Genomic DNA, 12,096 nt, shown 5'->3' on the forward strand with positions numbered 1-12,096 from the left:
GTTTTGACATAGGACCGGGACATCCTTGGGACATGTCATATGAAAATGATGACTATCTTCCTATTCCTCTTGCTAAGCGCGAGATGAAACAAAAGAGACAACTTAATCGTTAAATTATTAATATCTTATTTATTAATGCCTAATGAGGGTGAGAAATCTGATGATATTATGGCCTGAAAACTGGACATTTCAAGCAATTTTGTAATTATAAATAAAATGCATCAGTCAAAATATGTTTTAACCATGAATGCGAGCGCAAATTGCGAGCCAAAATCTTTGATAAACTGTCATGAAAATCAAAATTGAGACATAAATCGCCAATTAAAATGCGAGCGATTAGCGCTATCTGATACGTTTTGACAATCAGACTTGATTTTTTTCAAACTAAATGGAATACACAAAAATAAAAGGTACTTAATAAATCGAAATTTGCAAACGCTCAGTGCGAGCAGAAAATTTCAATATTCAGACCATGAAGCTGTCACTTTTACAGAGCACTTTTTAAAAATCAGTTTGTAAATCACACAAAATAATGAAAGTTCGATTTCCGAGGTGAAATGTGTAATGTATATTGACTTCCAAACTTGATATTTAAGCTCCATATTGAAAAATCACCTGACAGGCAATGCGAGCGCGAAGCGCGAGCGAAAATTTCATATAGTGACATGAAAGATTCTTTTTATTTTCCAAGTCTTCCCCTCATCTTATTTTAGTCACTCTGGAAAATTTGACAAGCCCCCCCCCCAAAAAAAAGAAGGTTTTTACCCAAAAACGTAAGGTCATTTAGTCCAAAATACATGTATTATTTCGAATGTGAATGATGCATTTTTCTCCATCATAAAAGACCAAAAATAGTAGGGGGGACATTTGATATTGTGTCCCCCCTACTATTTTCGGTAGGGGGGACACGTCTCCCCCTGTCCCCCCTGGGATTTCCGCCCATGCCCCCACTTTACTTAAGAAAATTGGAATTTTGTGAGGTTTAGGAATAGCTAGAAATGCAAGAAAGAATGTGTGTATATGTATGTTTATATATTTCTTTCTTACCATTTAGAGAAGAGAGGTTTTCCAGCCCACACGAGTAGAATGAAGGTCGTGACGGCGAAGGGGATGGGGGGGGGGGGGTGATTATGGGGAGGGGTGATCGAGGGGAGGGGCATCAACATTCAATGGGTTTCGTTGTTATGTTTTTTTTTCTTAGGTTTGCTTCTTTGTTATTTTGTTAAGTTCCTCTAAGAAGTTTATGTGTTATATATATGTTATGTGTATGAATATGTATTTTCAGATTTTGTATAATAGTTATTTAAGCTTTGTTTTAGATGTAATTCTTTAAAATTACACTGCCAAGATTATGTTTTATATAGGCCTACCTCATTCAGATTAGTCTTGTAGTAGAATCAAGTAAAGTGACTTATGAAGTGATTGAATTACTTTAATTAAAGTATGAGGAAGTTATGATATTTTTTTTCAATAAGAAAAAGAAGGAATTAAAGATTTCATTTATGGGGTTGGGTTCGTGGGGGATGGTGGACTCACTCCACCTGTTTTATATTTATCTTGCTTTTCTCTCATATCATTTCAGATTCTTATGAATTTTAATCTGTAATAGAAACAATTTAATAGTTACATGTTTTTCATTATCATTATCATTTAGGTATATCCTTTCTCAATGATCATTTGTACAAATGTATACTTCTGTAATAATACTTGTTTCAGTTATTGTATAATTTGCTTATGAGACTTATATTGTTATTGTATATTTGATTAGAGAGAAGACAATAAAAACATGTTCTAAATAGGCAAACAACAACAAAATCAAATGGGGCGGACTTGACCTTTGTAGGACTTCATGATTGTTGAAATGATATCCCCTTTTGTTAGTGAGAATGTCATTTTTTTGTTTCATCATTTCGTCGATCATATCAACAAATAAACCTCTATCGTAATGGGGAAGCATGCACCCCCCCCCCACCCATTTCATCAGTGGTTTCACTTTAAGCTGATATTGTTGGTGTTAATTTTGCCCCCCCCCCCCCATTATGATTATTTCATCACAGAAAAAAAGTGAATTAAAAAAAAAAAAAAAAAAAAGTACATCAGAAATAAAGACAACTTTTAATCCTACTTAGAATACACAGTGTGTAGCAGAAATAGTCACTTATCTTATTGCCAAATAAAAACAAGGAATGGAATGGGTGAGAGGGGGGGGGGGGGGAATACAGACTGGTACACGTTTTCATCTTCATTTCTCATTCGTCACGTTTATTATTACAGTGCAACCTCGGCCAAGAAAATTGATTACGAAGCACTCCAATATATCTTTACCGATAAACGTAATTCCTCAAAATAGACAGTGATCGTAATTTTGATTTGCCTTAAATATACCCTTCGTCATATTATATCAGGAAAACGGGAGTCTTTGCTAAAAGAAAAACTACTGCCAAACTACTAAGTAAGTCTAATTTGCCTTTAATTCGAGAAGTTACCTGGGTGTACGTGTGAGGATTTCATTAAACCTGCAAAATTGACGACAGTCCCACTCGTTAAATGTGATGTAGGCCTAGACTCGAGTCTAAGTACATTTACACACTCACACAACATGCGAGGTTAGTATACTAACCTCGCACAACGCATGTGATTTCATAGTGCATTTTGACGTTTTCATTCATCACACGAATGTGAGGGACTAAAACACGCCAAACCTTTCAATATTTTTCCACTAGGCCTATGTTAATCTTGATCGTATGATTTAAGTTCATTGTAAAAAGGAATTGGAAAGTATTTATAATTATAAAAGTGTTTTTATCGTCATGATCGTTTACCTCCAAATCTCAACCATGATACTTTGTTCGATCCGTCCTTAGTCATCCTTCATACTGCGGTGGAAATTACGCAAACAACAATCGAAATGCGAATTTTTCCTATCGAACAGTCTTGATTCAAGTCGCCGGCGCATAATACTCAATAGGAAATTGTACCAAAAATCAACAGGTTGCATGTCCCGTATAATCGCTGATGGCGCTACATCATAAAATAACGCAGAACAGCGAAAAAAATGCGGAGCGCCTAGAGCGCAGCCAGCAGTACAGCTGATCTGATGTAAACGACGTAAACAAGCAAGTTTATTAAATAATATCGCGCGCCCTCTCTGTGCGTATAGAGAGAACCAGCGAATCGGGGCCATGCCTGCTTCGACATCAAGAAAAATCATCGATATAAAGTACCAGAAAGACAGAGAGGAATTGAAATTGGCTTCATATCGTTTTGTAAGTTTCAGATCCAAAGCTTATCTGATCTTAAATCCATATATATTGCTAATTTAAAATATATAGCCCGAAAGGCATTGCAAGTGCCGTGCAAGTGGTTATCCTGTGGACGGCGGCGGTAATGTACCCATAGGTGACATTTACATGATGTATTTCATTTTCATAATCAAAATTAAAAATATTAAAAGAACTGGGGCCTGTTTCATGAAATGTTCTTTGGTATAACTGCTCTACGAAAGAATGAAATATCGCTCAACTGCTTCACAAAGCTGATTTGGGCGATACAAAGAATGGTCCTTGGAAAAACACCTCCAAACAGTAGAGGCGCTGGTCAGAAAATTGGGATCGTCCCAGTTAACATAGCCTGGAGGCTTCTGGGGAGTAAAAGTCATCTACTATACGTAGGCTTACTCCCGCCTGGCGCGGCTACGTATTGGCTTCCACACACCAAAGAAAAAGGCAACTATAAAAATGCGCCAAACTGCTAGTTATGTTTAGAATCTGAGGTTAACACTTCTGTACATGGGTAAAAATATTGGTTGGCAACGTTTGGCCAAAAATGGATAGTTATGGTTGCAAAATGACACCAAAATGCGATAAATAATAAAAGTAGAAAAGAGTTTACTTACATCTGTTGACATCGCCATCTTGAATCCATTGTTATTGCAACCTAGTTACGTGACGCGTATAGAGGGCGGCAAAATCATGAGCGGTACTAGATTAAAAAGTGCTAAAATGTCCCGCTTCAACTTCAACTCGCCTCAACTGCTTCAACTCCCAATTTTCTTTCTTTCTTTTCTATATCCTTCTTTCTTCATCCTTCTATCCTTCCTGTTTGCCCTTGTTTGATCCATCTATCTTTATTTCCTATTTTCCATTCCTGATCCTTTCTCTCTCTGTTGATTTTTCTTTATTTTTCTTTTTCTTATGTACTTTCCTTTTTTTTTTAATTTCCTATTTCCTTCATTTTTTCTTTCCTTAAACTTTTCTTGGCTTCCTTCTCCCTTCGTCTCCTTTTTCTTTTCTTTCTTTCTCTCATTCCATTGTTTGTTTTTTTTCATTCTCTCCTCCATTCTTTCCTCCCTCTCTTTCATCCTTTCTTTCATTCTTTATTTTAGTTTTTTCCTTCTAATTCTTTCCCTTCCTTCCAGTTTTTCTCAGTCTTTGTTTGTTTCTTTCAAAGAATGAAGAAAACATTTTTCTTTCCTTCATTCTAATAATTTCCTCCTCCTTTTTCTTACTTTCTTTTTTTCCTTTCTCTCCCTTATTTTTTCTTTCATACATTTATTCATCTTTCCTTCCTTTTCTTTTTCTTTCTTTATTCATTTCAAAGAATGATGGAAACTTTTTCCTCTCTTTTATTCTTTCTTTCATCCTTCTTTTATTCTAACATTCTTCATTTTTCCCCCTTCATTTTTTCTTTCTACTCAATTCATCTCTTTTCGTTCGTCTTTTCATTCTCTCCTTCATTCTTTCGTTCACACTCCTTTCCAATTCTTTATATTTTTTTTCACAAGTCTAACACTGTGTAACCTTCTTTGTTGATCTTTTTCATTAAGACCTGGCTCGGTCAATCCGCTCGTGCAGCGTACTTTGTCGATTGTCCCATATTTCATTTTGTGAAATCTGGTCACCCTGTAAAGTTATCAACTTTAAATATGACCGACGTTTATGATCATTGTCATTTTTAGCATTGTTTCTGTAAATAGTATTTTTTTTCCTTTGCGGATTGATTTAACCAATTTCTATGTTTTATTATTGCAAAGCACTACTTTACCCCCTTGACATGTTTGTAGCAATTTTCATATTTTGCTTGTCCTCGGTTGATTTTCATACAAAGGTATGTTTATATTTGTATTTCTTGCGTTATATCTGACAAATAAAATAAATTCGATTTTTCACACGCAGCCTCTCATATCTTCCTTCTTAGTCTCATACAATCAGACACGTTGATTTGTTTACTCCATTCAAACCCCATTTTTACCTCAACAAATACCATTTAAAGCATAATTTGCAAAATTATCACTATAAATAAGTATTCTATGAAAATTCAAAACATTGACCTAATACAATGTCGAAATTACTAAGTTACATAAATTTTCATGTCGGACAAGGGTCTCTTTCGTTGAAATATCAATGAAAGGTGTCTTTAAAAGGGCACCGAGTTCTAGATAAGGGAAATAATGAAAATTTCGATTTTATCCAGTTATGTTTGTGAATCTTTGAAGTTTTTTTCTCTTTTTACCTCATAAAGTAAGCTCTATACATCAATTCTACAGTCAGTTATACATAACAAATTATTTGATTTCCATTTATTGAAATATATGATTTTATGAAAAGTCATCATTCTGAAATAAAAGGTTCAGCCTGCCCTCAGGTGATGATGAAGACTAAATATTTTCCGATACTATCGATATCAAATGATGTCGCGGACTTGGAAGACAAAATTGCCGTCGTGAAACGGAAAATGCTGATTTGTCGCCAATCTTCCTATCTCGGAAGAATGGTCCTAGGACGTTCCTAGGTATCACTCATCTCGTCATAAAACAGGCCCCTGGAGTCCTGGGTCAAAATCAAATCCAAGATTATTCCGTTTTGGCCCGAAATGCACCAATACAGGAAAAATAAAATTAAAAGGAAAAAAAAAATGACTTTCTTTGGCTGTTGCGCAACTCCCACTTTCTGTCATTTTATTATCATCCCCATTCACCGACGGTACGTTAGTGCGAGCCCGCATGTGTAATCATGTCACCCAATTTTGTCTAGATTTTTATAATTGACATAATGACATTATCTTAAGCAATTGTCCACTATTTTTGTTAGACCCTAATCTTTCTTTTGATACTGTGCATATTCCAAGAAAACATAGTCATCCTTGATCCTTTCGTTGGTCATTGTAAGATGCCATCTTGGATGACATTATCATCATTACAGACGTCTTAACCAGTTGCTATATATCGCGATTCGATGCGTGCGTTCGGAACTTGTCGCTCGCATTGATTGGCCAGGATAATCGGAAAGCCTTCAAAAAGCCTAACTCAATGAACGTAGAGGGCAGCAACACACGGCTGCCATTTTTTCTCTCTGACAATAAAGAAAAAAAAAAGGAATAAATCATCAGTAACGTATATTTTCGATATTTTCTTGGAATATGCGCAGTATCAACAAAAAGATTAGAGTCTAAGGAAAATAGTGGGCCATTGTTCAAGTATAATGTCATTTAGACCCCCAAAAAATATAAAATCTAGACCAAACACTATAGGCCCGGATTGGGCGACATGATGACACATGCAGGCTCGCACTAACGACCTACTGTCAGTAAATGGGGATGATAGTAAAATGTCAGAAATTGTTAAATAAATCCCCAGAAACGACGGTTATTCCTGTCTATCACTAGACTAGACTGCGTGGGTGACTCGGTGCGCGTAGCCTGGAGGCTCCTGGAGATTAAAGTCATACCACTGACGTGCTTTATCTCCACGGAGCCACTCATTCAATTTCTTGATTCTTTTGTCACATTGCTTTTTTGTTGATTTTATGTGTGTTTTTATGCCTTTTTGTAAAACATTTGTCAATTCAGCCTCACAAGCTGCGATCATTTGTTTTAATAAATCTTGAATCTTGATATAACCTTGTCCTCTGTTACTACTCCATGTGTGGCAAAATAAGATTGGCAATGGTTGGCTTATTTTCTCTTTTTCTTTGGGACAAATGATTGATTTTTGGACACTGTCGGTTTCCAATAGAGCTAATCATCATATAACTTGGCTCTCAAGTAAATGTGATTCTTTTAATTATTTCTTCTAAATTAAAATATAGAGATTGAAAATAGACTATTTTCTTGCCATATTACTTTCCACCAATAGAGGGCATACACAAAAATATGCCAAAAATTCAAGTTTTTAGCGCTTTGGTGAATACAAAAAATATTCCCAAGTTACTAATGAAATATAAATTGCAACTGTCATGACTGTATGGAAGTTAGTATTTTTGGTCACAAAAGTGATATTTAATGATTCTTGTCTCACCTGCATTATCTGCATAGCAGAGTGAGACTATATGCGGCGCTTTTCTGATGGCGGCTGCGTCAACACCAAATCTTAACCGAAGGTTAAGTTTTTGAAATGACAGCATAACTTAGAAATTATATGGACCTAGTTCATGACACTTGGACATAAGATTAATCAAGTATTACTGAACATCCTTTTTAGTTCAGGTCATGTGACCAAGGTCAAAGGTCATTTAGGGTCAATGAACTTAGACCATGGGGGAATCAACATCAAAATTTTAACGTAAGGTTAAGTTTTTGAAATATCATCATAACTTAGAAATAGACCTAGTTTATGAAACTTGGACATAAGGTTAATCAAGTATTACTGAACATTCTGCATGATCATGAGTTTTAAGTCACATGACCAAGGTCAAAGGTCAATGAACTTTGACCATGTTGGGGGTATCTGTTGAATTACCATCATAACTTTGAAAGTTTCTGCTCGTTTTGCAGCTTTTCAATTCAGATCTCATCCAACACATTTGAATCCTGCTCTTTTCGTGATGGCATGATCATAACAAGCATGGTATCATTTTAAAGAGAATTAAATGATCTTTTGAATGATATCAAATATGCACTGTGTAAAATTGGGAGTTGGGAGAAATTAATGGCCAAACTCAGATTTCCAAACTTTTTTTGAGGGGTTTACTTTCTTACACAGGTTAAAGTTGCATATTCCCTATAAGTATTTTTCTACTTCTCTTTGAACTTTCTTCTATCTGAGTTAAAAGTTCAGAGCTCAAATCAGTCCAAGGCCTTTCATACTCTGTTAACCAGCCTTAATGCCCCTCTTGTTGGCCTGTAATTTGCTATTTTGTCATTTTACCATATTTTACTTTGATATAGAAATGTAGATGGAATTTCCCTTCATGGAAAAGTGGCATTGCTCTAGAAATATAAAAAAATAAGGTCTGAAAGTTACAAATTTCCTTACAAACATTCTATCACAGCTGAAAGGTTTGCCTTTCCTTTAAATATTCCTACCTATTTGTAAAAGTTCCACATTTTAAACTTTCTTTCTGCAGGTGTGAAAGATCTAGGAAAGATGGCGTTGGTGCATGATCCTAGTATTGATCCAGGTCAGCGGGTCCGTAGTCTAGCTGAGCATGGATCTAATATCATAGTGGACACCAGCATGCCAATTAGAAGATACTTCAGGTCAGGCCAGGAAATGATTAGAATGGTAAGAAAAATTATCATTTCTTCTCTTAATTTAAAAAAAAAATTGTAATTTCTTGTATACTTTCTTGTCACCTAATGAATAGTATTGTTATTATTATTATTACTGTTGCTGATTATTATGAAGAAAAAAAAAGCATGCACAAACTCTTTACAAGTATAAGTGGTAAACTTGACAGTAGAATTATATGGATCTCTAATAACAGGGGAGGAAAAATACAAAAGAAGAAGGTATGTAATATATCTACCGGTATTCTTTTTTTTTTTTATCCTTCGCTGTTATCATTTCTCCTTTTTAAATTTCATTATAGATGTCATTAGTATTATTATTATCATCATCATCATCATCACCATTTTTATAGTCATGATCATCATCATTATTACGGCAGTCGTTGTCGTTGGCACATCAAGATGCCTATTTTCAATCCCCTTCAAAAAAATTGTTTCTTAATAAAAAATTTTGATATCGGTAATTAATTTTGCAGGCAAACGTGTACTATGAAGAGGGGAACTGGGAGAGTGCTTTCATTTTGTATTCTAAGTATATGACGTAAGTATATTTAAATCCTCTCTGAGTTTCAGGTCACATGACCAAGGTCAAAGGTCATTTAGGGTCAATGAACTTTGATAATGTTGTGGGTATTTGTGGAATTGTCATCACAACTTTAAAGTTTATAAACTTTAAAAGTTTATAGATCTAGTTCATAGAAACTTGGGACATAAGAGTAACCATGAATCCCTGAATATTTTGTGTGTGCTTCAGGTCACATGACCAAAATCAAAGGTCATTTAGGGTCAATGAACTTTGATAATGTTGTGGGTATTTGTGGAATTGTCATCACAACTTTAAAGTTTATAAATCTAGTTCATGGAAACTTGAGACATAAGAGTAACCATGTATCCCTGAATATCTTGTGCTTGTTTCAGGTCACATGACCAAAATCAAAGGTCATTTAGGGTCACTGAACTTTGGCCGTGTTGGGGGTATTTGTTGAATTGGCATCATAACTTAGAAAGTTTATGGATCTACACATGTAGTTCATGAAACATAGACATAAGGGTAATCGAGTTGTTTTGCACATGTCTGAGGTCATGTTGGGTAAATGGACATAGTATTTTACTATCATATGAGTGTTTTCTTAAATTATGAATAATTATTTAATAGCTGTTTTCAAAGTCAGCACTGCTGGTATATTGAATCGCATAATGCAGGCGAGACTGCCAGAGGCGTTCCACTTGTTCAATTTTTACCCATTGGACCCTATTTTCAACAAACTGAAGTCATTATAGTTTCATCCAATATTTTACAGTTGAAATCTCATATTTTAAAGGATTTCTAATACCACTAAGTTGGTATGTTGATGGGAATGTTCAGTGTGTATAAAGTCTTTATTTCGCGTAGCATCAGTTTGTTGATATTTAGAGGGAAAATTTGAGAAGCCAAAAAGAAATGGTTATAAAATTACATTACAAGAATAAAATGTTCTGAGGTCATTTTATCTTAAGAATATTTCATCTCTTAAAATAAAATTGGTATTCTGAGATGAAATTTTATCCCTTAATCTGCGATAAATTTTATCTTGCGTATCTAAAGATGATGCGCAATAGAGCAGTGCCTGCGTAGACATATTCATCACGTATCTAACCATTGCAATGTGGATGATGTACTTGCTTTGAAGAAAAATTTAAATAATCTTAAAATAGAGTGGGGACTATTTTATCTCCGTGATGTTCATTTCACCAGTATAATGAATTAGCTCCAAATGTTGAAATGAAAATGAACGATATAGCCATTGAGAGTAACACGGGACTGTAGAATAAGGAATTTTTTCATTAGATTTTTCTTTACTATTACTGTCTTTGAATTGATACAATATTGACATTAAAAAAGATGAGGGTATTGTCATTTATAAAAAAAAGAAATCTCTGTAAAGACGTGCTAGCATATATTGCAAGTACATTTGAATTCAAGAAATGAACAGTCTTGCTCCTTTGCTATACTTCCTGGCGGAATGGATTTCCATTGGTTGAATGAGATGAGAGTGCTATATAAAACAATGTTTCTCATTGGATATTGGATAAAATGAAGATAAATACCAATTCGGAAAGATTTTAAGGGTATTTTGTCTCACTGACTTTAACAAGATAACATATTTTATTTTATCTGAGATGAAATGGATCTCAGAATACCACACTAGGCTATTAATACTGACATGAAGAGCAATAGGAAGAGAATTTTCAAGCAAAGATAAAGAGAATGAATAATGATCAAAATCAATATTAAAGAAATTAAAGCAAGGTTATCGCCACTCACAGAGATTATTTTCCTTTAAACAAGTTCTAACAAGCAGAAAGGAGAATTTTAAAAATGGGTTTGGCACACCAAAGCTTGCTTTCCCTACCCCCTCACCACCTCTGATTTTATACTTCCTGTCTCCAAGTCCAATTTCAGAATATGCAGTCAAATTCAAGCAATGGTAGATACATGTACAGTATCTCAGGCATTATTATTAAGTGTTATTGACCCCTTTTCTTTCTGGCCTTGCAGAATATTTGTAGAGAAGCTTCCGAAACATCCTCAATACAAATCTGCCAGACCAGAAGATATCAAATCTGCAAAGAAGGTAGGCAACTCACGACCAGAGTGAATTATAGAGAGTGTAGTCTCACACATACATGTGTATTCAACAGTGTATTCACATGAAGATCAGAGGGATGATTCACAAAGATTTAGATTTGACTTAAAATTCACACTTAAATTCCAATTTGCTTTCATTGATTTAGATCATGCTCAGAGGACGAGCACTACTGTATCATCATCAATGAGGCTATGCATTATATACCATGTGCGCCTTGACATTTGAGCATGACTCCTTAAGTAACATTCTTTGCAAAACACCCTCCTTAGTGGCTCTCCCTTTATATACAGTGTGTCCCTCAATAAAAGAATATATTCTCTGTTATTTGTCAATAAATACAAATGATTCATCATATCTTCATTTCAGCATCATGAAGTCCAGTCTTTCCTCTTTTTTTTTTGCATAAAATTTACATATTGATGAGCAAGATGAGTTTGAAAATTTCAATGTCGAAATCAAGTTGGGGAAAGAACTCTGTCAAAGTTTATATAGGATATCATGATCCTACACAAGAGAGGGATGGCGCACACAAATTCTGTTGTGTTCTTTGTAACATTCACTGAATCTGCAAAGGAGATTGGATATAGATTCAGACATAATATTGTGCATGGATCATTGTTTTCTAACAATATTATATTAAACAAACTGTTACCTGTATGTTCATCCTTAGAATCTAAAGGCAGCTTTCCCCAATGCAGAGGAGACCAAGAAGAAATTAAGAGAGAAATATGCTGAGGAATACGAGATATGGCAGGTTCACGAGGTATGACCCGATATATTTCTCTTTCTCCATTTCTATATGAAACATTGAGCCACAAGGTCTGAGGTTCAAGTCCTACCAAGCACTCACATCCTTTAATCTATATTTGCCACTCTCCACTCAAGTGTAGTTAATGGATACCTGGTAGGAAGAAACTCCTTGAATGCTTGAGTGTCTTGTCAGGGTAGCCATGCTGAATCT

The 12,096-nt window shown here is 34.9% G+C and overlaps 1 protein-coding gene across 1 annotated transcript in view; it reads left to right on the top strand.

The window, feature by feature from the left end:
* The first annotated feature begins 2,199 nt into the window (after positions 1-2,199).
* Positions 2,200-12,096, top strand: part of LOC129282142 (STAM-binding protein-like) — a 31,956-nt gene continuing 22,059 nt past the window's right edge. The window contains exons 1-5 of the mRNA XM_064113002.1: positions 2,200-2,452; positions 8,343-8,500; positions 8,982-9,046; positions 11,045-11,120; positions 11,806-11,898. Coding sequence (XP_063969072.1) covers positions 8,363-8,500; positions 8,982-9,046; positions 11,045-11,120; positions 11,806-11,898 — 372 coding nt within the window. The 5' untranslated portion in view covers positions 2,200-2,452; positions 8,343-8,362. The remainder of the gene's footprint in view (positions 2,453-8,342; positions 8,501-8,981; positions 9,047-11,044; positions 11,121-11,805; positions 11,899-12,096) is intronic.

This window comes from Lytechinus pictus, chromosome 18, assembly GCF_037042905.1.
Source record: "Lytechinus pictus isolate F3 Inbred chromosome 18, Lp3.0, whole genome shotgun sequence".
Classification (NCBI taxonomy): domain Eukaryota; kingdom Metazoa; phylum Echinodermata; class Echinoidea; order Temnopleuroida; family Toxopneustidae; genus Lytechinus; species Lytechinus pictus.